The sequence below is a fragment of the Cornus florida genome, unplaced genomic scaffold, assembly GCF_030987335.1.
Source record: "Cornus florida cultivar Cherokee Brave unplaced genomic scaffold, ASM3098733v1 CherokeeBrave_3.0.0_Hap2_Chr06, whole genome shotgun sequence".
NCBI classification, from domain to species: Eukaryota; Viridiplantae; Streptophyta; class Magnoliopsida; order Cornales; family Cornaceae; genus Cornus; species Cornus florida.
In genome coordinates, this window is record NW_026775576.1 from 101,281,373 (window position 1) to 101,308,119 (window position 26,747).

At 33.8% G+C, this 26,747-nt stretch overlaps 2 protein-coding genes across 2 annotated transcripts; both read left to right on the plus strand.

Annotated features, from left to right (window-relative positions):
- The first annotated feature begins 15,907 nt into the window (after positions 1-15,907).
- Positions 15,908-18,668, plus strand: LOC132315074 (cationic peroxidase 1-like). Its single transcript, XM_059813831.1, has 4 exons — positions 15,908-16,226; positions 17,498-17,674; positions 17,759-17,924; positions 18,139-18,668. Exons 1-4 carry the CDS (start codon positions 15,984-15,986, stop codon positions 18,522-18,524), a joined length of 972 nt encoding a protein of 323 aa, XP_059669814.1. The 5' UTR covers positions 15,908-15,983; the 3' UTR covers positions 18,525-18,668.
- A 2,820-nt stretch (positions 18,669-21,488) lies between these two features.
- Positions 21,489-22,690, plus strand: LOC132315075 (peroxidase 22.3-like). Its single transcript, XM_059813832.1, has 3 exons — positions 21,489-21,701; positions 21,828-22,022; positions 22,136-22,690. The coding sequence occupies exons 1-3, from the start codon at positions 21,489-21,491 to the stop codon at positions 22,688-22,690; spliced, it is 963 nt and encodes a 320-aa protein (XP_059669815.1).
- Positions 22,691-26,747: the final 4,057 nt, after the last annotated feature.

Genomic DNA, 26,747 nt, shown 5'->3' on the forward strand with positions numbered 1-26,747 from the left:
TATACAAGTACATATCCTCTAGATTGCATCCAAAGATTCATTTCACAAGCTATATGTATATGCTGAAAAAAGGGAAGAAAAAGAATTAAATGTCTGCTTTCAAACAATAACATGAAACACTCTGTTTTTAAGTTGGAATTATACCATTGGATCAAACAGCGACTCCAATAGAACGTACGTGCATTACCCAGTGTAGTCGTTCACAAGAAAAAATTGAAAGCAAACCTAATTTTGTACATTATTGAATTTACAAAAAAGTGGTAGATCAATAGACTAAAAGTTATGGTACTCTTCATAAAAGAGCTCCGTCACAAAAATATCAAATTACAATTTTTAACTCGCTATTGAGTCTGGTTGGTGAATACATGCACACAAAAATTTGAGCAAGTTTAGGTCGATATATCGTCAACAACAGTAGCTGAGCTCGAGTACCGTTGAGAAATGAATGACCCCGGCCCGAATTAAGATTGACTCGCGTTATTTGTGAATTGTGACCCTAATATTTGTCAATTCACCTCACGCTTGAATCATCTGGTCAATGGTGGGTAGCCTGAAACCTGATAGATACTGTACACCAAGATTATAATTTTTTGGTAGGATATTTTGGTAATTTTTGCACATAACATCATAGTGTAATAATATTTATTTATTCTTAATTTTATGTATCCGCTGTTGTTTTGATCTTTATTGTGAAATCCTAGATTTTTGATCAACAAGTAAAAATATATGAAACTTTTACATAGATAGGGGCAGAACCAATGTAGGCCACTTGGCGTAGCCCCACTCATTATAGTATATCAAATTATTTTGTGTTTTGTAAAGTTATATAAAATTTTTATATTGTGTCCTCTTAAAATTTTAAATTTCTAAAATTCTCTCAAAAGTGTTGTTGTTGTTGATTTTTTTTTTTTTTTGGTACTCTTTAAATTATTATTTCCTTAAAAAAGAAGTCAAATTTTTATTTCTAAAATCAAATTCTATTTTTTTTTTTTTTGTCCTTTCAAAGTTCTTTCTTTTTCTTCTTCCTTTACTTTTTTTTATTCTTAAAAACTTTCTTTGTGCACATTATGCCAATGTTAGTAGATATATATATATATATATATATATATATATATATATATATATATATATATTGTTTTTTACATTGTGACCCCAATTAAAATCCTAGCTCCCCTTTGATAGAGCTGTAAATGAAATGAATCGAGCCGAGCCAAGCTTGGGTCCGCTCGGACTCTGCTCGTTTGTATACGAGGTCTACTTGGGCTCGTCTTGATTTTAAAAGCATGGACTCGGCTCGAGCTCGACTTGTTTAATAAAAATATTTTTTTAAAAAATACATTTAAAATTTGTTCTCAAAATTAATTAGTATTTCACAATATATATATATATATATATATATATATATATATATATATATATATATATATATATATATATATATATATGGAAGATAAACCTGTATTATAAATATAAGAATAATGTACATTAAGCCCATAACATAGACAAGTCCTAATTAAGTGATACAGCCCAAATAAAAAACCCAAGTGATGCTTTTAGTTTCAATTAACAAAACCCAACCCATAAGCCCAAAAACAAAGTTCAAAGTCACATGTATTCTCAAAGTCACTATCCTGAATCATCATTACTTTATATATATAAATATGTATAGATATATAACGAGCCCGATCCATGTTCATGAGACCATGTTCACGAGTCTATACAAGCTAAGTTCAACGTTGTTCGGACTCGACTCGTTTACTAAACAAACTTGAAAATTGAGCTCGAACTCGGCTCATTTACTAAACGAACAAGCCCGAGCCCTGGACATAAAAGCCCTCTTATTATACCTAAATCAATCCGTGATGCGATATTCGTATATCATCCACACCAGGCACAAAGTAAATAAAACATACACTTCATAAACTAACAATATCTACTAGATGCGCGGGGTGGATCATAAGAGTGCTTGCAAATTGTTTATTTATTATTGTTATTATAATTTTTATTTTTTGTCTCTTTTTCACAATCGTATTCTCTATATCAAATTGCTATTTTTAATTAGTCATCCTTTGTTCAAAACGTGAAAGCACTGTGACATGTTTTGGTATTACCGTGTTGAATCAACGCGAATAATGTGTAGGCCATTGACGTATATTCCAATTCACACCTCAAAACACATAAAAATAAAAAGGGGGTAAATTACGGTTACCTTTCCTGAAGTTTAGACGAGCATTTAAAATTTATTACCCTAACCTCCTTGAAAATTATTAAAAGTCAATTATACCTTTATATGTAATATATTTTTATAATACAAAATATATTATAAAATTTTAAAAAAAATCAAATTTCTATATCATCTTTCTCATTACTTTCTCTTTCCTCTCCATCAACGTTACCCTCTCCTAAAAAAAATATTGCAAATAAAAAAAAAAAAATTGAGTATAAGGACAACTTGGTCATTTTATTAATTTTTTTTATAAGTTTTATTGAAGAGGAGAGTTGTAGAGCATACATCTAAATCTTAAGGAAAGTTAAAGTAATAAATCTTAAATGCTCTACTTGTGTGATATTTGTCTCAAATATACTTTGCTCAAAAGAAAGAGATCTGTTTTACTTCTTTGGTTCTCCAAACCCCTTTAGAAACTTCTAACATGCGCCCAATATGGGAAAAAAACAAAATTGTTGCCCTTTATGCGCAAGTCTTCCCATAATGATTATCCATTTTGCATAAAGTTGGTTTCCACAATTGAAAATAGAGTTAATTTCACTAACACCTCTATAGGTTTGGCCAAATATCACATAGAAATGTCTTTCGAAAATTACTATCACTCAGACCCCGAATGACTTTTCTGTTAATGACACCGTTAAAATATTTGAAAAGATAATTTTACCCCTAATTTTCAGCAGGCTTTGGGTACTGAATTATACCTTAGTACTGCTTATCATCCTCAGACTGATGGACAGACTGAGAGGGTGAATCAGATCATGGAAGATATGCTTAGGTCGTGTGTTCTTGATTTCAAGGGCCACTGGGAAGATTACTTACCACTGGTGGAGTTTGCTTATAATAATAGTTTTCAGAAGACTATTGGTATGGCACCATTTAAGGCGTTATACGGCCAATCGTGTCGATCGCTTGTTTGTTGGATGGAGGTTGGCGAGAGCAGATTCTTGGGTCCTGAGTTCATCAAGGATAATTCTGAGAAGATAGCTCTTATTAGGAATCGCATGCGTACTGCTCAGAGTAGGCAGAAGAGCTATGCTGATCGTCGCACTCGTGCTTTGGAGTTCTAGGTTGGGGATCAAGTGATACTCAAAGTGTCTCCTATGAAAGGAGTTATGCGCTTTGGGAAGAAAGGGAAGTTGTCACCGCGATTTATCGGTCCATTCATGATTACGGATCGAGTTAGAGCTGTCGCTTATAGATTGGCACTTCTAGATAACTTGGATCGTATCCACAATGTATTCCATGTTATGGAAATTTCTGCGAGATGCAGATCGGTATCAGCATATCAATGTTTGGGAGATTGAGTTGCAGCCGGATGCAACTTATTTGGAGCCACCGTGTCGGATTGTCGACCGTCGGGATCAAATCCTTCGTAATAAGGTTATCCCGTTGGTCCGTGTTCAGTGGAGTCACCACAATGAGGCTGAGTCCACTTGGGAACGGGAGGATACCATTCGCTCGCAATTTCCTGATGTTTTGAAAGAAGGTAAGAGCGAATTCAGAGGACGGCATTTCTTTTATTAGGGGGGAAGAATGTAATACCCTTAATTTTACAAATGATAGCCCTGGAATTTCATTAATTATTTAATTACAATTTTTAATGGTTAATTGTCTAATTGCTTAATTTGCTTGAATTATTTGACCTAATTGTGATTATTTAATTTATTTGAATTACTTATTATTATTTAAATGATGTGTCAGTTTACTTGATTATTTGTTTAATTGATTTTAATTACACTCATTGTTTAAGTTAATTAGTTAATTGTTTTATTTGACTTTATTTAATTAAATTTCATTATTGTTTTGCCTTCACGTGTCTGTTTATTGTTGCTTATATATAGTTACATTAGGTTTAAACTTTATATGGGTAGCCGACGATATGTATATCACAGGATGGTTTATGGGCCGAGTTGGGCTCTGTCTCTAATCTTATAAGGATTAGGGTTTTAGGGATTAAAGCTTATAAATACATCATAATAATATAGGTCTAGGGTTACGATCAAAGCACTTAGTTCACAGACGTAACCTAAGTTCTGTAAACACATAAACAGAGGGTTGAGAGCAGAGTATTGAAAGGTCTGCCAAGGGGAGAAGTTAGAAGGGCAACGGGGAAAGGCTAAAGGCAAGTTCTAACATCATCTCTTTCCCTTTTACTCGTGTTCTTTGCATGCCTAAGTAGTTCTAGGAAATCGTTAAACGGAATTAATTGACTATGCATGTTTAGAACTCATTATATCAGGATGTGCTGAAACTTGTTGTAAACTGTTTGTTTCGTGTCCAATTGTGTAATTGTTCTTTTAAATTACTGTTAATCAATGCATGAAGGAGGTAGATGGGTTTTTTCTGGGTAGGTCTGAACACAAATAAAAGTGTTAGAAGCTGTAACAGAAGGGACGGATGTTGTGCAGTCAAACGGAGACGAAACAAGCAGACATATGAGAGGGGGAAGAGAAGACGGCTTGTAATACCCCTAATTTTCAAAAGGATAGTCTCGGTATTTTGTTTAATTGTTTTCTGTTCATTAATTGTTTTCGTTTTGAATTATGTTTTAATATGTTTTAATTGACTTTTTTACTTATTTGATTTACTTGACTTATTTTGTGTTATTTGAATTAATTAGTTGGTTTAATTAATTATTTGAATTATTTACATTAATTGTGATAATTGTGATTATTTATTTTCTGTAAATTGTATGTTATTTTCTGTTTTACATTAACTTGGAATTTTATTGGTTCTTTAATTGAATTAGTAATTACATGTTTTAATTTATGACTAGGTATAAAAGTGTGGTTAGGGTTTTAGTTTTGGTTAGGTTTAATTTAATGCGCCGACAGGGTTTATAAACTAGGTTGTGTTTATGGGCCGCGTTTCAGACTTTAGATGTAATTGGACTTAGGGTTTTGGTTGGCTATAAATATATAAGAGAAGTCTGCTTAGGGAAAAAAATAATAAAACCAAAACACGTCTGTGGAATTAGAAACGAGGAACAGAGGAAGTTGTAGGAGGAATCGCCGGAGATCGTAGAAGACAACGTAGAGATTTTTAACAAAAATCTCAAAAGGCAAGTTCTAACCTTACTCTCTCCCTTATACTCGTGTTCTTTGCATACTCAATGGTTCCAGGATGAATTACATGTTTAAAAAATAAAAACGTTATCTGTTTCATGTTTAGAGTGTAACTGAAACTGAATTTGGTTTGAAAATTGTAAACTGTTTAACTTTGAACTTTCTTGTTTAATTCTTGGTTTAATCCATATTAGTAGCATAATAAGGACTGAGTTAAGGGTTGGAATCTTCTGGGATTAAGTTAAACTCTCTGAAAACCTATACTGTGAAGTGTCGGAGGCGTAAACGGCGACCGGAGAGGAGAACACGAAGAAGAGGAGGGAGAGAGCCGGCTCCTATTGGATTGGAGCCGGCTCTCCTTGGACTGGAGGCGGCTCCAATGGTCTAGGAGCCGGCTCCAGGGCCATTGGAGGCGGCTCCAATATTCTGGAGTCGGCTCCAGGTTGTTTGTTCGTGGATTTTTTGGTTCTGTTGGTTGTTTTTTCAATTTTCAGTGATTAGGCTTCCTAGTGATTGTTTTAATGTGTTTTAGTGGAGAATAAATACTGTAATGGATGGTTTAGGAGTGGTCTAGAGTAAACATAAGTATGCAAAGATCGGATTAACATAGAATTGGACACAAAGCATTAATCATTAGGATTACATGGAGTTAATTACGAATGTCTTGCAGACTTGTGTGGGTTTGAAGTTTCTAACTTCCAGATTATAATGTAAAATTTCTTGTGAGAATTTGTGCACTGCTAATTGCAAATTCTTAGAGTATACCTACATACAAGGAATCTGTATTTTTGCTAAAGATTAATTGATGATTAAACTTAACATTTAATTCGTCAATTTTGTTGAATAGGAGCCTAACAGTATGATAAATTGTCTAGATTTATTATGCATGCCATGGAAATAAATATTATAACATTTGTTTAAGCTCTGTTAATTATGGATACCGGGAATAAACTTATATTTACAGACACAGTCCTGTGGGTGATCAGGTAATGGCTTATTGCTGGATTAATTAAGCATGTTTTCCTAGTATACTTTAATGTACTTAGTTTGGAACTGTGGGTTTTGACACTGATACTGTTAGTACTTAATCAGTGGTTGGATTTATTAAAGCATGATGGTTAATCTATTCTAACATGGTTAGGTTGGAATTGTTGGTTTTGGCATTTATAAATTATTTAAATGCGTGGAATAGAGTAATTAATATTGATATTTATATTTCCAATGTTAATCAATTTGTTGGGACTATTCAAGAACGGTTGTTACTACATTCTGATATGCTTGATATGGACTCGTTGATACTGTTATGTACTTGTATATGCTTTATTAACTATCAGACGGATTGGATTGTATGTACCGGTATGGGACGGTGACATACTAGGTTTGGATTAGCTCAAATTGCTAAGTCTTACCTATTTTGGAGTAAGGGCATGGGTTATAAAATACAATCCTCCTTATATATATAAGTCGGTACGGTTGAATACGCCGTGTGACTTACTGGATTTCTTGTGGATGGTTAGAAACGGAGTTTAGATATATTTTTATGTTATCGTGTCATGAGCTTGAGTCTCAGTGTCGACGGTTAGAGTGCGTATATGCAGTTGGATGTGTAGCTGACTGCGAAGGTTGAGGTATACCCTGTTTAGGTTTAGGTACTCATGCCCACTCAGGTGCGTATTGTGTGATGCCTTCTATCCAGGTTGAGACCCCCTTCATGACCTAGCGAGAGTCCAGTAGTGTGGATATATTTATGTACGGATTATTAGTTATTGTTGAACTATTTAGTATGTACATGCGTATCGAGTCTCTGCTTGGATTGTAGTAGGTTAGAACTTGTTCGTGGGCCTGACCCACTCCTATTTTTCAGGTGTACGTCAGTTCCAGGCTTGAGCTTGTTCGTGCTGAGCAGAGACGATCTTCCATTCTACCGACGATGTAGGATTTCTTTCCAGATCTTGGATTTGGGTTTTATCTTTCATTTTACTTTCATTCAGTGTAAGATTTTTTATTAGGGGTCCACTAGAGATGGATTCCCGAGTTGTTCAAATTATGAATATTTGGTTTATCAAATTTAAGTATTTAATTATTTAAGGATTATCTTTTAGTTTCTTTTCAGCTTTAAACTTTCATTTCTTAATTCATTTTGTATTCCGTGTTCGTTATAAAATATTAATTGTTTGATATTCCCTCGGGTTTGGGCCTGGGCCTGATCAACCCGTGTCTCGGATCCGAGGGGTATCACACGGCTCCATGGAACCATGGAGCTCGCTCTACATGGTTAGGAGCAGGCTCTTCCATGGTTGGAGCCGGCTCTAGCATGGGTGGAGACGGCTCCACCTTATGGGAGCCTGCTCTCTTTGTGTTTATCCTATTTTTTTGAGTTTCTGTGAGTTCTGGACTGGGTTTTGACATGACAGATGTGTGTAGGAGCTGTGAATGGGAATTGTGGTTGATGTCTGAAATTAATTTAGGTCTTCAGAGGGCTTGTTAATGCATATTCATCCAATTAATATTATTGTTTGGAACATTATACAATTTCTAAGAAAACTAGTAAACTGTTTTGGAGATTTAGGATTTAAACTGCACCACTTTAGGTGTAGCAGGTTATTTGGTAATGGAGTTAGCCTATGATCATGTTTCTGTAATGGACTATAAACATGCAGGACTATAGAATGAATTACATGCCTATAATGGATGAAAGATGTATATTTACATTAACTGTTTTATTCACTCCGAAACAACTGTGTAGTATTATAAGATAAGTATGTAAATTTGTAAAACAAATCTGTCATGCTTACTTGGATTTAATTAAGGGTTATATACATGGTCTGTATTATCCATCATGGAACTGTGTGGAGGAGTGTTGAATAGACTTGTTAAATAACAAAGTTTTAACATGTTTAATGTGAAGCAGTTGATGTTTACAATTGAGTGATTGACTGTCGATTGTTGGATATTCTGTATAGTTGATAAATACTTTTATTACTCGCATTGTCAACTGTGGATGTTGGATTATTGTTGGATATACTATATAGTTGATAATTACATTTATTACTTGTGTTGTCAACTGTGGATGTTGGATTACATGCACCGGTATGGGACGGTGGCATGCCTAGGTTTGGATTAGTTTTAAAACACTAAATCTTACCTACACGGAATAAGGGAATGGATATTAAAATAAATCCTACTTATAATTGAGTCAAAGAAGTTGCATAAGCTGAATGACTACTCGGATTACTCGTGAGTTATGTTATATCAAATAAGCTGTACAAGCTGAATGACTAACTGGACTTTTTATGGTTAGGAAGGACTTTAAATATATGTTATGGTACTGCGATCTGAGCTTGAGTCTCAGAGTCATTGGTTAGGGAGCGTATATGTAATAGGATGCGTAACTGGATATGAGAGGTTGAGGTATACCCTGTTAGGTCTCGGTACTCATGCCCACATTTGGGTGCGTTTTCGCATGTTGCATTCTATTCAGGTTGAGACCCCCTCCGTAGTCCAGTGAGAGTCCTGTAGTGTGGATATAATTATGTATCGGACTATTAGCTATTGTTGAATTATTTAGGATGTATATGCGTATCGAGTTTCTACTTGGATTGTAGTAGGTTAGAACTTGTTCGTGGACCTGACCCACTTCTATTTTTCAGGTACTCGTCAGTTCCAGACTTAGACCTGATCGTGCTGAGCAGAGACTACTACTTACTCTTCCGACGACGTAGGACTCTCTCCGTAGTTTGTTTTTGGATGTTTTTTTTCAGTTATCGTTATTTCAGTTTGGATTATTATTAGGGGTCTACTAGAGATGGATTCCTGAGTTATTTAATCTATTGGAGGTTTTTGGATCATTGGGATTTAAGTATTTATTTTTAAAGAATTTTATTTTAGTTTCTTTCAGTTTGTAATATTTATTCTTAATTCATTTTGTCATCTGTGTTCGTTCTTAAAATATTAATTGTTTGATATTCCCTCGGGTTTGGGCCTGAGCCTGATCAACCAGTGTCTCGGATCCGAGGGGTATCACAGTAACAAACCTTTTGAGATTGAATTAGTTTATATATTATTTTTATTTTTTAAGTTTTTCAAATTAGGATTCATACTTTTTAGTAGATATATTTAATGGTACAATATGGTAAATATAGTCACAACTCACAAACAAATATACAAATCTATGAAAAATATAGATATATATAAATTTATAATAACAAAAGTTAGTAAAATTAAAAAATTATTAAAGAAAAAGAACAATATAACCTGATTTAGAAAGCCCCAATTCAATATTGCTGCAAATTCTTCAACACAAGTAAAGTGCATTCAAATTGAGGCTAATGAATATTGAGTCGAGAAGAAAGAAAATTGTAAAGTTGTAATGAGAGAGAACTGAGGAGGGAGGTGACTTGTAACTTTTAAGTTTGCTAGAAAATGAATGTGAAGAATAAGAAAAAAAACAAAATAAATAAAATAAAAACTATAAAAAGAGACTATGGAAAGTTTCTTCACTTCCCCATACAACGGCTAAGAACATCTCCAGCAGTTTATTAAAATATTCTTTTGTGTAAAAATATACCGCCACATATGATGTGTAAATTTTTTTTTTTTATCTCTAATAGTTTGTTAAGATACAATATCATGTCACCAATACGTAAAATTGTTGCGTATTTTACACAACCTTTTTACACAGCCACATCAACATATTTCTTTTTTCTTTTCTCTTTCTCATTTTATTAACAAAAATATTATATTAACTAGGTTTGTAAAAATTATGTGGGATCCATGTACGACAATGGTTGGTTGTTATTGGGGGATATATTTTTATACAAAAGTATAAAACAACCGTTAGCTAAAAATAAATAATTCAATTTTTTTGTGTAAATCTATTATGACATATCATATTTACAAAAAAAAAAATATATACATAACGGTTGGAGATGCTCTAACATCTTTAAAACATCTCCAGCACTCTGTTAAAATACTCTTTTGTGTAAAATATATACTGCCACATGATGTGTAAATTTTTTTTATCTCCAGCAATGTTAAGATATACTGCCGCATCATCAATGTGTAACACAACTTTTTTACAAAACTATATCAGTATATTTCCTTTCTCCTCTCACTTTCTCATTTCATTAAAGCATCAACCCTATATTAAGTAGGTTTATAAAAATTATGTGAGGTCCAGACATGATATTGATTAATTGTTATTGGGAAATATATTTTTACACAAAAAATATAAAACAACCGCTAAAAATAAATAATTCAAAACTTTTTGTGTAAATTTATAATTCAAATTTTTTGTGTAAATTTATAATGACACATCAAATTTTAAAAATATATATATACACAACGGTTGAAGATGCTCTTAATATTTACTGCGGTGCAACTTATCGAATATATATATATATATATATATATATATATATATGTATGTATAGTGCTGGTGTAAAAAAAAAGTGTACAAGATAGAGAAAGAAAAAAAAAATTATTATTTAAGAATATAAATATTTGGACCATATTAAATGTGTGTATTGGTTAAGGTTTACTAAATAACCGTGAATGAGGAGGAGAGCGAGAAATTGAGAGAAAAATGATTTATTTTAGAAGATAAATTTGGTTAAAGTTTAATTAAAAAGCGTGAATAATAATGAGGAGAGAGAGAGAGAGAAAAAAAAGTTACTTTAGAAGATAAATTCTTTAGAATTAGTGTTTAATAATGTTAGGAAACAATTACAATATAACTTACATAAGGCAGTGTGAGGTTAGAACCCCTGACCTCACTTTAAAAAGTAAGAGTTTTGTACCGTTAAGTTATAGACCTGTTGATTTTTGAGAGCCTTCTTATTGATTGAGGACTTTAATCGGCCGCCTAAGCCGCCTGAGGCACGGGCCACCACTGGCCACATGGCCCACCCACCTTCCAGAAAGTTTTTCAAAGAAATGAATCCACACCGGTAAGAGACGTTAGTAGATGAATTAGATGACATGTTTACTATATGATTTGATTGCTTGTTATATTATATTATAAGGGGCTGGTTGAACAAAAAATTGTCTGGCTAGGTTTCATAAACAAATCAAGTTCAAATCATACTTTTCTTGCAAGGAGGACTATAATTATAAGCTTAATTACTAGTATATGTTTGTGAACAACCTTACCAAACTTTCAGCCTTACCTTTTCACTGAAAAGAGAGAACTTCACCAAACTTTTTCTAAGGGCATATTGGCATCAAACATTGACAGCCTTAATCAATTGACAGATTATTTTCAGATTCATTAAGTTAAAATTTTATCCTTTAATTTTCGGTTAAACAAATAAATTTAAATAAAAATTAAGGACCATATTTTTAGGTTGCATCGAAACTTTTTATTTTATTATTATTAGTTTTTTAGTACTCGCACACTCATGCGTTCGTTAGGACTCGAATTTCTTATCTCCTCCCTTAAAGAAGTAAATACCTGATATGGCTGGACCACTTGTCCGTCGGCCTTGCATGAAAACTTTTAAACCGCACTTTAATTTTCCAGTCTGTCATTATAGAATAGACCACAGTTTATCCATAAATACATTCCTGTGCTAAGAATTAACAATCAATTAGTCAAAAGCATATCGTTACGGTCATGATTTTTTGTCTAATTTGATTACAGTGCATGCGTGAACATGCACTAGTACTGATGCTTAGAATGCAATTGAATTAAAGTTAAAGGAATAATAATTAGCAAAGATATCCGAAACTTTGAAATTTGAGGCAAAATTTGAATGATGAGACGAATGGTGATCGAAGTGACAGGAGGAATCCATATAAATTTGCTAGTAAAACAAGCGTGTGGGGTCTCTCAATATTTTCCTACCTGCCATGCACAACACAGCGGTGTTTATCTAGACCACTTTACTGTGTCTATGCCCCAAATGTCAACTAATCACACAGTACACACTAAAAGTAATTCTTAACAATTAGATAGGGACAAAGTGAGAACATGACACTATATATAAATTTTTGGATAAAGAAAAAAAAAAACTCTGTACTCCGTGTATATAAATTGGGAGAATTAAATACGGGCATTACTTGGTGCAGTGTTTTATTAGGTTACCTGCATAAGAACAAGGGTTGTAATTTGATGATAAGTATTTGAAAATTATTTTTGAAAAACTGAGCCAAATAAATTCATTTTGTTTTGTTTGTACTTACCCGACATCATTTTGTTTGTACTTGCCGAACATTATTAAGGTTTGTAAGATGCATACTCGGTGATTATAAATTTTTTACGAGAAAATGAAATCCTTTGTCGTTACTTTTGATTTTAGATATCATGCATGACTTGTGTCGTGCTATTGTAATAGTTTTGATGTGAACAGGTCAAGTAAAAAAAATAAACAATCAAGCGATTGCAGCGATAGCAATGTTTATGATATGGCTGCATTGCTAGTCTATTAGAGTTATTTTTCAGGCAAAGAGAAAAAAAGATAAAAATAAAAAATATAGTCATTTCAAATGCCATATGAATATGGCCCATATATCATGTACAATGGAAATATTACAATTCCAGTGGAACTCGCACTTGGTTACTGCCACTTTCACGTGGTCTGAATAGAACACTCACCAAATTGAAAATAGGAGAGTGCGTTTTGAATGTCTAGAAAGACAGTTGCGTTTTTCTCATTTATTTTCCAAAGAATTAGTAGTATACTCGTTTTTCTCTTTGCACAGTACCCCATGGAATAAAGTTAACCTCCTAAATTATTATAAAAAATAAAAATAAAAAGAAGAAAAAAAAGCGAACTAGAAGAAATTTGAACAGGAGTAACATACAAATTTCTTATAGTTCAAGGGGATTATGCAATTAATTCAAAAATGATTAATTGAGGTTTTAAAAAATTCCTTATACTTTTAATTATTCCAAGGTGGGTGATCTTAAAATTTTTAGTATAGGGGTGATATGTAAGTTATTTATAACTTGGGGACTTTATGCAATTAATGAAAAATAATATTAAAATGTGAAAGTAAAAGAAAATGAATTGAATAAAAGAAATATACATATATTTTTTCTCTTCATGCAATTTTAATTTAATTAAAAAAAAAATGAAAGGAAAAATATATTTTCCTTACAAGTAGGACATGTTTGGTAAGCATTTTGTTTTTGATATTTTTTTGTTTTTTTTAGGTAGTGTAGCGGTGAATGCCCGATTGGTAAAAAATATATTGTTTTGCACAGTGTTGAAACGCTTCATAAACAGTGGCCACAAATTGAAACTTTTTTTATATTTTCGCAAAAGTAGTGTTTGGTATTGTAATAATGAATAATAATAAAAAATTTTAAATGACAATTTTAAACTAACCATTGTATTTTTTAAACTTGCAATATTTTTTTACCAAATATATTTTTATGTTTTTGCTCTCAAAATCTTACAACAAATGGATGTTATCATGTTATCAAATATGCTTCATACTATTAATCAAAATAATTTACAACAAAACACTTATTCTGTTTCAGATTTAAAATAGAACGTCAAAAACAAAACACATATCACAAAAGTCCGTATGATGAAAAATTTACGAGAAAATATGCATGTTAGTTGCAGAAGAGTTTAGGAAAAAAGTTAAGCTTGAACCTTGGTGGTTAAGTATTCTAAGAACAATTTTCTTATAAAAATTTGTATAATGATTTTTGTAACTTGTTGATTACATGCCATTTTCGTATAATAATATATATATATATATATATATATATATATTTTCCTCTCATGCAAAGAGTGGCAAAGACGACTTGAATTTATGTGTTAAATTTCAACCGCAAAGACGACTGATTTGAAAGACGGCTTTACGCGGGTTCAATTATATATATATATATATATATATATATATATATATATATGAGAGACGGTGAGTCAACGAAGCACACCAACTTCAAGAGTTTTTGAAATTGGAATCTATTGGCTGGGGTTGGGTGAATTTGGGAGGGGTGTGGCCTATTAGGCTTATAATGGAATTTAGGTATCACACAAATTCGAATGGAAGATTCTCCAATCCTACTCCGTTCACAAGTACATTTGTATAATTTCCCAAGCATTAAGGCCGGAGTCCACCATATATATATATAAACAACCCCGCCGTCGTAGCCACCACCAAATTCCGGCCAAGAAGGGCCACAACCCACCGTCCGATCATGCATTGAATGATTTGTCAACATGTTGAGAATATCTGTGGTAAGAAGTGAGAACACATGGCATATATATATGTATATATATCAAGAAGTATTAGCCACTAAGCATCCATGTTATGTATCCATGTGTGGCCTATAAAGCGGGTAAACTAGTGTTGAGAAGGATAAAGTATAAACACTGAACCCATTTACAAGTTAGACCGTCACGTGTCGGTCAGGTCGAATTGATCTAATTAGCACTACTCTTTCAAATATATTTTACAAATAGCAACTTATCTTATGCTTGAACCTTTTTAAAAATTTATCATTACTCTAATTTAATAGTTCTTATTAGCAATGTCTCTTGGATTGTAATTAATGTGCTTTATAGTCTTTAATATTTTCTCGTAAATTTGCATAAGTTTATAGAAATTTTCTAAACTTATAAGTGACAATGCTATAGAAATTTGCATAAGTCGTGCCTCAAGTCGTGCTAAAGTCTCAAAAGTGTGGGTGTAGGAGAAAGGGGAAAGGTTGATTTATCTTTCAGAAAACATAAGGAAAAGAGATATTTGAGTAGCTCCACAATGCAGAACCAATTAATTAAAAACAATTTAATACTAAACTCACGACACAATGATTGCATTAACATAAATTTGATTTTGTTGATTTCTAGAAGAAAATTAATCCTCTGATCTTAAATAATAGTCGAGCCAATCGCTTTAACCGATTTTTTTTTTTTGTCCCTGTAAATAATCACTAAAAACTTTGAGATGCAATATATTAAATTTTTAATAGGATCCATTTTAAAATAAATGATGATAGCAATTAATTAGGTGAAACTATTAAGCTTAAAAAATAAACCTAAATATCATTACTCTAATTTAATATATATATAAAAGGTCTAATTTAATAGTTTAAATGGGATGTTTACAATGAACCACCATTGAATATTGTTCTACTTTTTACATGGTAGTCATCAATTTCGTTAATTAATTAGGTATGAAAGTGATATAATATTTGAATATTAAAATTGAAATTTCTATTTTGGAATAAACATTCTCATCATGGATGCTCCACCACTTTCTATATGTTTGTATGTTATTCGACAATAACCCTCAGGTCAAGGCTTATAAGAATTTAACAAAAGAAAATGTTTTATTAAAGTGGTGGAGGAGTTCAACAGAATTCCTTAATCAAACATCTTTTATATTACTTATTTATGGTATCTTGCATTATTTAACTATATATATATATATATATATATAAACATTAATGGTTTAAAGAATAATTATGATATTTTAACACAAAAATATTCATATTTATTTGTATGATTATATCTAATTGTGTTCTCTTAAATATGTAAAGTTGACTTCAGACCATGGGAAATATGTAACGCGGAGCATCAAGATCTCCTCCTGTGTATAAATACATGCAAATTCTCATACAACCTCAACCCTTCAACAACCGCAGATACATATATCAGCTGCTCCTTCTTCTTCTTCTTATCATTTCTTCTTCTAGCTTCTTTGGAAGTCATATATATTAGTATTACTTAATGGCTTCTTCTTCATATTATAGTAGTAGTTCAACATTAACACCCAGAAGTGCTTTTACACTCTGCTTAAGCTTATTCCTACTTGTTGGAATGGCCTCTGCTCAGTTAACCACTAATTTTTATGCCACTTCCTGCCCAAATGCCCTTTCTACCATCAAATCCGCGGTCACCTCTGCGGTGTCAGCTGAGGCTCGCATGGGGGCTTCCTTGCTCCGTCTTCATTTCCATGATTGCTTTGTTAATGCAAGTCTTTACTCACTTTACCTCATTTTCTTTACTTCTTTTTGTTTCCTTTTCTTTTTTCTTAGATTTCAATATAATATTAAGTTATAAAACCATATAATTTTAATTTATGCATGTTTGTTATATAATATTAGTTGCAACAAGTATAGATGGAGAGAAATTTTAAAGCAACTATCATGTGTAATGTGTAATAGCTTAGCTTGCACATTAAAACCACAGGTCACCACCAATTATTTATAAGATGTACACATACTATGACCTTATATAGGATCACGGATCCCTTCTTGTACGAAAGCATTCACACTAAAAAGTTTATATATATATATATATAATTTGAATTTGCTTATCCATTTTTCTCTAGCTAGGACTATATGGTGGTATTGGTGTAACATTTGCAAAAGTAATAGTAGATGTTAAAGATATCTCCCGAGTTTCAAATAAATGGGGAAAAGAAAAATAAAAAGAAAAAGATAAATATCACAAAAGCATGCTAGCTAGATTGGTTTTGAGTCTAATAAATCAAATTCAATCTCAAAGAATGACATATTGCACGATACACCCAACATTGTTGACTTTCTAAGAGCATCACACACACAGTACATGTATGTTTCAAATACTAGCTAGCTGTTTACATGATTGCTTTCTTCTAACTTGTTTACGGCAAAATGATTGGATATGGATCATTTCATTTAATTAGAACAATCCCATTTGATAGCCATGCGTTTCGAATACGTTATAGGACCTTATGCTGCTAAAGTTGGCTACATATAAATATATATATATATAATCATAATAATATATGGTACTAAACCTTTTGACAACACCCCACCATCATATATTCATGGAAGGTGCCAAGAAGCTCAGACAATGAGGAGGCTCTTTCCAAAATCTTAGATTGCTGCCAATTAGCTACTCATGAATAGTATAACAAGAGATCAAAATGCCAAATAGTAGTATGAACGAACTAACGTTTTATATATCGATCCCAACTGTGTTTTCAATTGCTTCAAGTTTGACTCGCATTGCACATACATGGGAACTACTTTTATATTTGAAATATGTCACCCATTTAAATCAAGGCCATCCATATAAATTAATTATATAATACAACAATATTTGCAACAAGAAATGAGATCAATATATGCGAAAGATGAAATTATGTTATATATATGCTAGCCAACGTAATCTAAAATAATAATGATAATAATAAAAATTTCCAGAGAAATCAAGAATGGGAAGAAGATTTAATTAATTGTGTACGTACTCAACAGGGATGTGATGCCTCGGTGCTGCTGGCCGGCTTAGAGCAGACTGCCGGTCCTAACGCGAATTCACTAAGGGGATTCAATGTGATTGCTACTGCTAAATCTCAAGTGGAGAGTTTGTGCCCCGGTGTGGTCTCTTGCGCAGACATCTTAGCTGTTGCTGCCCGAGACTCTGTTGTTGCTGTAAGCAAACAAACTACTTATTTGGACCCTTTTTTTTTACTAGTGTGTCTTTTAATAATACTCATCATATAAATGGATTTTCAGCTGAATGGACCTAGTTGGAATGTGTTGTTGGGCAGAAGGGACTCGACCACGGCAAGTGCGAGTGCTGCAAACTCCAACATCCCTGCACCAACTTTGAGTCTTAGTGGTCTCATCTCTGCCTTCTCAGGCAAAGGTTTCACTGCCAACGAAATGGTGGCTCTCTCAGGTCATTTCAGTTTTCAGACTTTATTTCTTTATTTCTTCTTCTTTTTTTTTTTTTTTTTTTTTTTTTTTTAATTAAATTGTTTTATCTCCTATTGTTTAATTCTAGGTAGTTAGTACTGATTAACTTCATCACATTTGAAATAAATGTGACACTAGAAGATAAAAAGACTAAACTGATTCATTTTGTTTTTTTTTGTTAAAATCTTCTTGTGCAGGATCTCACACAATAGGCCAAGCTAGGTGCACACTCTTCCGAAACCGGCTCTACAATGAAGCCAACATAAATTCTTCATTCGCCACATCAACGAAAGCAAATTGTCCCAGCACCGGAGGTGACAACAATCTATCTCCCCTCGATGTCACAAGCCCCACAACTTTTGACAATGCTTACTTCAAGAATTTGCAGACACAAAGGGGACTTTTGCACTCCGACCAACAGCTCTTCAGTGGGGGATCCACCGATGCTCAAGTGAACACTTACGCTTCCAATTCTGCAACTTTCTTTACAGACTTCGCCAATGCTATGGTCAAGATGGGGAACCTTAGTCCACTCACCGGCACCAATGGCCAGATCAGAACTAATTGCAGCAAAACCAACTAGGCCTACCTTAATTTTCATTACAGTATTCCCCTATAGTCCTCATTGTTTTGGATGTTTTTTACGTACCAAATTTGATTTTGTAGTCTCTTTTCAATATAAACCACAGATAACTGAATAAAATTAATGGTATATTTATGATCTACAGTTCTGCACAACCCTACAATTCTTGTACTAAGTACATATCATCTAGATTGAATCCAAAGTAGTGTCTGCTTTCAAAATCTAACATCAAAATTCAACCACTACTTTTTTAATTAAGTCCGAAATTATACCATTGTACCAAACAGTGACTCAAATAAAACGTAATCTTTTACATTATTTATTTGCAGAAAGTGGCTACTAGCTAGTCTAATCTCAGAGCTCAAAACTTATGGTACTCTGCATAAAAGAGCTCCCTCACAAAAATCTCAAGTTATATTTTTTTTTTATCGCCCCTGTTGAGTTATGCTGATCGAGCTGGTTGGTGAACACATGCTGCACCCAAATCAAGCTCCAGCTAAAATTTATATGGTTGTCAAAAACCATAGGGCTAAAGTCCTACAGATATGTTGCAAAATGAATAAACCCTGACCGAATATTATTTTGCTCGGTTTTGGATGGACGTGTGACCCTAGTATTTGTTAATTCACTCCAAACATGGATCACCTGCTCAACACAATCCAACAAAATGAAAAAAGGGACGAGTGTATTAAAGTCAAGCAGAAGCCTGACCGCGTCAATATGAGTGTGATCGAGTATTAAAAAAAATATTGTCTCTGATTTGAAAATTTGTAGGTGAAAAAAACTTATATAGATTATCCAATTGACAGCCTTTTGATATCATTAACCAATGATATTAATTTGTTTCCACCTGGCATGCATACGTTATGCAAAAATATATTAAAACCAAATCAAAGATTTGAAGTCAAGGCATGGCATTGGATAAACAAATAATTGTGTCTATCTCCCAATTCTTGTGTCATTAATTTGTTTAAGATCAAGAGAAAACTTCGTCAGAAACTACTTGGTCAAATGAATTACTGGTTGGCCTTAAAAAGAAAAGAAAAGGTATTACTCGCAAATATATAGTAAATTATATTGCGCGTGTTTGTGTATATAAGTTGAAACCGTGTTACTTGAAGCTCATTGCTTTCCTTTTCAATATTTTCTCTCCCCATAAGAAATTTGATGGTTGTAATTTGGAAGTCAAAACACGCATTGCTTTATCTTTTTTTCTTTTTCTTAATTTTATTTTTCCGGCATGCCAATCAACATCCAGAGCAGATACAGACTTTTCAAATTATCATTTTCTTTGGGGATTAATTTATATATGTACACCTCATTTATGAATGCTTAGAATGGTTAATTCCTTAGTAGTTAGTACTTTCCACTGGCAATCAATTCCGGCAATGTTATTGGCAATCCAAATTCAGTTTTTGACTAGTCATGATCATTATATTAGAAGGAACAACAAAATCCTTGATTAAATTAATTAGTTTGTGCAAAATCAATTTCAATTTATATTCTTTTTAGCAGCATATATAAAAATTCTGGAAATGAACTTGCGTTCTTAAAAACTAACCAAGCTGATTTTCTCTGTGTCATGCCAAAACTTAAATTTATAAAATTTTATTTGATATTTTTTAATATGAAATCGGTGAATGTTGCAAAATATTATCCTTGGCAAAATGATTTCAATTTTTTGGCCTAGGAAACAAACTCATTGACAGCCCAAAATATTATCCTTAACCAAATGATTTCAAATTTTTTTTTTTTTTTGGGGCTCAATGTCAGAGATATACATTATGTCTGTTTTATCCAGAGTACAAAATTGCTTTACTAGCTTCGAGAGACTTCATTCTCAGAGAATTAAGAATATCTATATATGTGTGTGTGTGTGTGTGTGTGTGTATATATATGCGCGTCGGTACAATCTGACTTTTCCTGTAATCACTACATGTGATTAGCTGTAGCATTATATATATAATATATCCACATGTTATTATAGCTGACATTAGGCCCAAATAAATCTTTTATTATATGAAACTGATATTTTAAACCTTCAGATTGTTTAGAGGTTGAGAGTTGTTGGTAGTTGGTACTTAATTCAAAATCTATCCAGAAAAATGTTCCTTGTTAGAGAATTCATTGAACATAACACACAGGGAATTAATGGGTAAATTAAAATTCTTTGGACAAATTCTCCCTCTGATCTTGCTTAATGACTTGAAAGTGTCCTACAATTTGGTGGTACAATTTAACATTTTCCTTCCTGGATCTCTATGTATTTGAAATAGCACTAGCAGTCTTGCAGAAAACCGCGTCCTTACAGTTGCCAACTCAAGTTTTTCCCACAATATTGAGCAATAATCCCTAGAAAATTAATGATATTATTGAGCTTAAAAAATTGTATGAACCAGCCGATCCATAATTTAATTGGAATATCAGCCAACATTTCGATCTGAACATGTCTTGGCTCAATGTGCATTAGTGCCATACAAGATCTGATTCAGTTAAGTCACTTCAAATTAATTAGAAGGCAAAATGAGATTGGCTTAATTAGAAGACGTGTCTGAACATGTCTTGGCTCAATGTGTTTTGGTGCCATACAATATCTGATTCACTTAAGTCACTTAAATTAAATTAGAAGTCAAAACAATATTGGCTTAATTACTATGGTAATTATTCAAATTGAGTTAGGAACTTAGGCCTGCATCTTTGCAAGACTTGATCAAACAAGTTTAAAAATTTTTAGTCTCTTTTCTTGCACACATCAACTTGCCCTTTTGAGTTGATAATAGCAAGCTTCTTAGAAATTGTATTGTTGGCTAAGTCTAAGGCCTAAAGTCCTACAGATATATATGTTGCCCAAGTCTGATTTTTTTTTCCCCTATAAATACACTTGCCACCTTAGTTGAATGGACAAGACAAAGTAGCACAGACCACTACTAGCTATATATCCAATTTAATCAAAACTCATTAAAAATGGCTTCACATAGCTTCCTCTATCTCCATGCCCTAGTCTTGTTTGCTCTTGCAAGCACAGCCCTCTCAACCCCACTCTCTCCTTATTACTATAACAAAGTCTGCCCCAAAGCTTTGCCAACCATCAAGCAAGTTGTGGAGGATGCAGTGCAGAAAGAGCGACGTATGGGCGCTTCTTTACTACGTCTGCACTTCCATGATTGTTTTGTTAATGTATGCTTGCTCAATTTTTTCCTTCTTAAAAATTTCTCTTTTACTTGTGAAGAAATATTCGTCATGAACTATCATTAGTTGAATGTAATATTGGTCCAATTAATAGATTTGATCATGGTAATGCAGGGCTGTGATGCTTCAATTCTTCTGGACCCGACATCCACCATTGATAGCGAAAAGAATGCGTTCCCTAATGCAAATTCTGCTAGGGGATTTGAAGTCATTGACAAGATCAAATTGGAGGTTGACAAAGTTTGTGGAGGTCCAGTGGTTTCTTGTGCTGACATTTTGGCGGTTGCAGCTCGTGACTCTGTCGTCTTGGTGCGTTTAATTATCAAAATAATATTTTCTTAGTATTATTAATTAGTTGAACATTTTTGCTGTGATATTATGTGCTAAAATGTGTAACACATATGGTTGAATCTGTACCACAGCTAGGAGGACCAGCATGGAAGGTGCAACTAGGGAGGAGAGACTCAACCACTGCAAGCAGGACTGCAGCCAACAATGACATTCCAGCACCATCCATGGACCTTCCTGCACTTATTAACAACTTCAAGAAGCAAGGCCTTGATGTCAAAGACCTAGTCGCGCTCTCCGGTGGTCACACCTTAGGGTTTGCTCAGTGCAGGAACTTCAGGGACCGCATTTACAATGACACCAACATTGACACTTCATTTGCTCGCCAGCGTCGGTCCACGTGTCCACGCAGCAGCCCATCCGGTGACTCCAACCTTGCTACTCTTGACCCCACAGCTGCGCTCTTCGACACCAAGTACTTTTCCAACTTGGTGAAGAAGAAGGGGCTTCTACATTCTGATCAGGCACTGTTTAATGGTGGTGAAACTGATGGACTGGTGAAGAGCTATGTCACAAATGCTGGTGCTTTCTCGACAGACTTTGCAAACTCTATGATCAAAATGGGTAACATAAAGCCATTAACTGGGAAGAAAGGTCAGATTAGGCTGAACTGCAAGATGGTGAACTAAAAATGGTTGGAGCTGCTGACACAGTCTGTCTATATATATTTTTTATTATTCTTTTTTGTAACCAATAAAACTGATTGATTTTTTTTAAAAACAAAAATTCAAGAAACATTGGTTTGTGAACTAAAGAGTCTTCCCTCCATATCTTCCAATGGGAAGCGGATGGAAGATATGGTTAATTTACCTAAACATTTATGTGAGGAATTGTTCAAAGTGAAATGCAATAAATTTATATGAAAATATTGTATCAAATTGTCAGCGTTTTCTTACCTAAACATTTGTGTGAGGAATTGTTCAAAGTGAAATGCAATAAATTTATATGAAAATATTGTATCAAATTGTCAGCGTTTTCTTACATAGTTGCTATATTTCTTAGAGATGGTTTACCTAAACATTTGTGTGAGGAATTGTTCAAAGTGAGATGCAATAAGTTTATATGAATAATTTGTATCAAATTGTCATCCCTTTCCTAGTTGGTATATTTCATTACGTATATATGCATTCATTAGCAAATTTTGCGAAGTTTAGTTGAGATGCCCTTACTGAAACCAATCTTGTAGCTAGCGGTCCGTTTGTTTAGAAAGAAAAACATTGAAAAGTGAGAGTAACAAAAGGAATGAGAAGAAAATAAATTTTCTTGCATGCATTTGAATAAGATGAAAAATTTACAAGGTTTTTTTTTTTTTTTTTTTTTTTTTTTTTTTTTTTTTTTAACATATAAATTTGGGGCATACCTCAAGGCCCAACAAGGAGAGGCCTAGTGGCAGTTGGCAAAGAGAGACAACCCAATTACAAGAGCACACAAGCCCAAACAAAAGTGAAAAATAAAACCTGTAAACAGGCCCATCACACCAAGTCAAAATAAAAAAAGATTCAAAATTATTAACTAACCTTAATCAACAGGAAAGGGCGAGATCATTAAGAAAATTGAAATTTTCTGGCTATGGTGGTTGAGGTGGGAGCTGGTACGGTTGTTGAGGTGGGTTCGTCGTTCCGTATGGGTATCTAGTTGGTTCTTCTCCTTTTGTGTAAGAGGTTCAGTTCATCTTAGGTGAGATTGGGTGTCCACGGTTGAATGAATGGTGAGCAGCGTGTGACAGGGTGTCAGGTACGAGTTATCAGCCTCTGGTGAGTGCGGGGTTCATTACCCTTCCATTTGTTCCAGTCCTAACAAGAACGCCATTTGTCGTAAGTTTAGTTCTCCGTTTAGGAGTTGTGCGCGTTCAAGATGGACGGACCCGTTTGTGGTTTGATATGCTATTAAAGTTCACTGGTAAGGGTTTGGTTGTATTGGTTGACTCACTCCCACGGAGGGAGATTTTTAGTAGTGCTTATTCTCAGAGTGGTTCTGACTGGTGGCGTGTGTGGCACAAGTTACCAAATATGGATTGTATGTTTCTGGTGTCTGGTATTAGCGGTGAAGGCTAGGGAATCGATGTGTCGTGAACTGTATGTTCGAAGATGATTAAATGATGTGGTGTGAGTTGGGTGTTTTTATGGACGATTGATTTGAGCAGTATTTTGAGGACTAGTATCGGTATCGCCTTAGGATTTTTTGATTTAAAATGTGAATGTATGATTCCTTTGAGGAGTAATCGTAGTAATTGACTCTGGTTTCGAGATTTCAGGCATGTGATAGTCTTATGAAGTATTTTAATGGACATGTAATACCCCTAATTTTACAAAGGATAGTCCTGGAATTTCAATAATTTTGCAAAGGATAGCCTTGGAATTTCATTCTTTATTTACTTGAAATTTTTAAATGATTAATTGTTTTTCCTGACTTGCTTGATGTATTTGCCCTAATTATGATGGTTTGTTTTATTTGAATTACTTAGTATTATTTGAAGTAATTGTATTAATTGTTTAAGTTGATTTTTATTTAATTGTATTTCATTATTTGTTTTGCATTAACGTGTCTGTTTAATGTTTTCAGTTCAGCCGACGTTGGATTATAACCTAAGTTTTATGGGCTGAGTGAATTGTATTAGGGTTTAATTGAGCCTAGGGTTAGAGTGGTTTATAAATACTCATCTAAAGGGTCTGTCTAGGGTTTTAGAATACCATTATGACACAGTAAGGTTGTGAGAAGTTTTAGAGACGGCTGGAAGGAAACAGAGAGACAAACTAAGGTTTCGCCGGAGAATTTAGATGGGAAAAGGCTAAAGACAAGTTCTAACTTCATCTCTTTCCCTTTTACTCATGTTCTTTGCATGCCTAAGTAGTTCCAGGAAATCAATAAACGGAATAAAATTGACTCTGCATGTTTAGAACTTATATTAACAGTATGTGCTGAAACTGGTTGTAAATTGGTTGTTTTTTGTCGAATTGTGTATTTGTTCTTTTAAATTATTTTTAATCAATGTAGGAGGGAGGTGGAAGGGTTTTCTCTGGGTAGGTTTGAACACAAACAAAGGTGTTAGAAGCTGTAACAGAGAGGGACGGAAGTAGTGTAGGCAAACGGAGAGGAAATAAATGAACAGAGGAGAGAGAGAAGTGGAGGCGGCTCCAAAGGACCATGGAGCCGGCTCTACATGGTGTGGAGCCAACTCTACCATGGTCTAGAGCCGGCTCAAGCATAGGTGGAGGTGGCTCCACCTTGTGGGAGCCTGCTCTCCTCGTGTGTTTCCAGTTTTGTGAGTTTTTGAGAGTTCTGGGACTGGTTTTGGTATGACAGAGGTGTTTGGGAGCTGTGGATGGGACTTGGGGTTGACGAGTGAGATTAATTTAAGTCTTCAAAGGGCTTGTTAATGCATATTCAACCAATCAGTGTTGTGGTTTGGAACAGTATAGAAATTCTAAGCAAACTAGTAAACTGTTTTGGAGACTTAGGAACTAAACCACATAATCTTAGTTGTAGCGGTTTATTTGGGAATGGAGTTAGGCTCTATTTGTGTTTCTATGATGGACTGTAAGCATGTGGGACTATAAAATGAATTACATGCCTGTAATAGACGGAAGGTGTGCACTTATATTAACTGTGTTGTTCACACCTGAACAACGGTGGAGTAGCATAGGATAGGTATATAAGTTTGTAAAACAAAAACTGTCATGCTTACTTGGACTTATGTAAAGGTTATATATATATAATCTGTATTAACAATCATGGAACTGGGTGGAGTAGTGATAAATAAGCTTGTTAAATAATAAAGGTTTAGCATGCATTATGTGAGGCAGATGATGTTTTTAATGGAATGATTGACTGTTAATTGCTGGATATACTATAGAGTTGATAATTACATTTATTATTTGTATGATCAACTGTGGATGTTGGATTATTGTTGGATAGACTATAGAGTTGATAATTGCATTTATTACCTGTGTTGTCAACTGTGGATGTTGGATTACATGCATCGGTATGGGATGGTGGCATGCCTAGGTTTGGATTAGTTTCAAAATACTAAATCCTACCTACACGGAATAAGGGAATGGATGTTAAAATAAATCCTACTTATAATGGAGTCAAAGAAGCTGCATAAGCTGAATGACTACTCGGATTACTCGTAAGTTATGTTAAGTCAAAGAAGCTGCACAAGCTGAATGACTAACTGGACTTTGTATGGATAAGACGGACTTTAAATATATATGTTATGGTACTGCGATCTGAGCTTGAGTCTTAGAGTCATCGGTTAGGGAGCGTATATAGGATGCGTAGCTGGATATGAGAGGTTGAGGTATATCCTGTTAGGTCTAGGTACTCATGCCCACCTTTGGGTCCGTTTTCGCATGTTGCCTTCTATTTAGGTTGAGACCCTCTCCATAGTCCAGTGAGAATCCTGTAGTGTGAATATACTTATGTAAGGACTATTAGCTATTGTTGAACTGCTTAGGATGTATATGCGTATCGAGCATCTGCTTGGATTGTAGAAGGTTAGAACTTGTTCGTGGGCCTGATCCACTTCTATTTTTCAGGTACACGACAATTCCAGACTTAGACGTGTTCGTGCTGAGCAGAGATTTCTATTCACTCTTCCGACGATGTAGGATTCTTTCTATAGTTTATTTCTGGATATTTATTTCAGTTGTTTTTTTCAGTCTGGATGTTTATTAGGGGTCAACT

Coding starts and splice junctions, on each gene's coding strand:
- LOC132315075 (XM_059813832.1), top strand. CDS start 21,489: ATGGCTTCACATAGCTTCCTCTATCTCCATGCCCTAGTCTTGTTTGCT. Junction 21,702..21,827: donor TCCATGATTGTTTTGTTAAT/GTATGCTTGCTC, acceptor ATGGTAATGCAG/GGCTGTGATGCTTCAATTCT. Junction 22,023..22,135: donor CTCGTGACTCTGTCGTCTTG/GTGCGTTTAATT, acceptor TCTGTACCACAG/CTAGGAGGACCAGCATGGAA.
- LOC132315074 (XM_059813831.1), top strand. CDS start 15,984: ATGGCTTCTTCTTCATATTATAGTAGTAGTTCAACATTAACACCCAGA. Junction 16,227..17,497: donor TCCATGATTGCTTTGTTAAT/GCAAGTCTTTAC, acceptor CGTACTCAACAG/GGATGTGATGCCTCGGTGCT. Junction 17,925..18,138: donor CGAAATGGTGGCTCTCTCAG/GTCATTTCAGTT, acceptor CTTCTTGTGCAG/GATCTCACACAATAGGCCAA.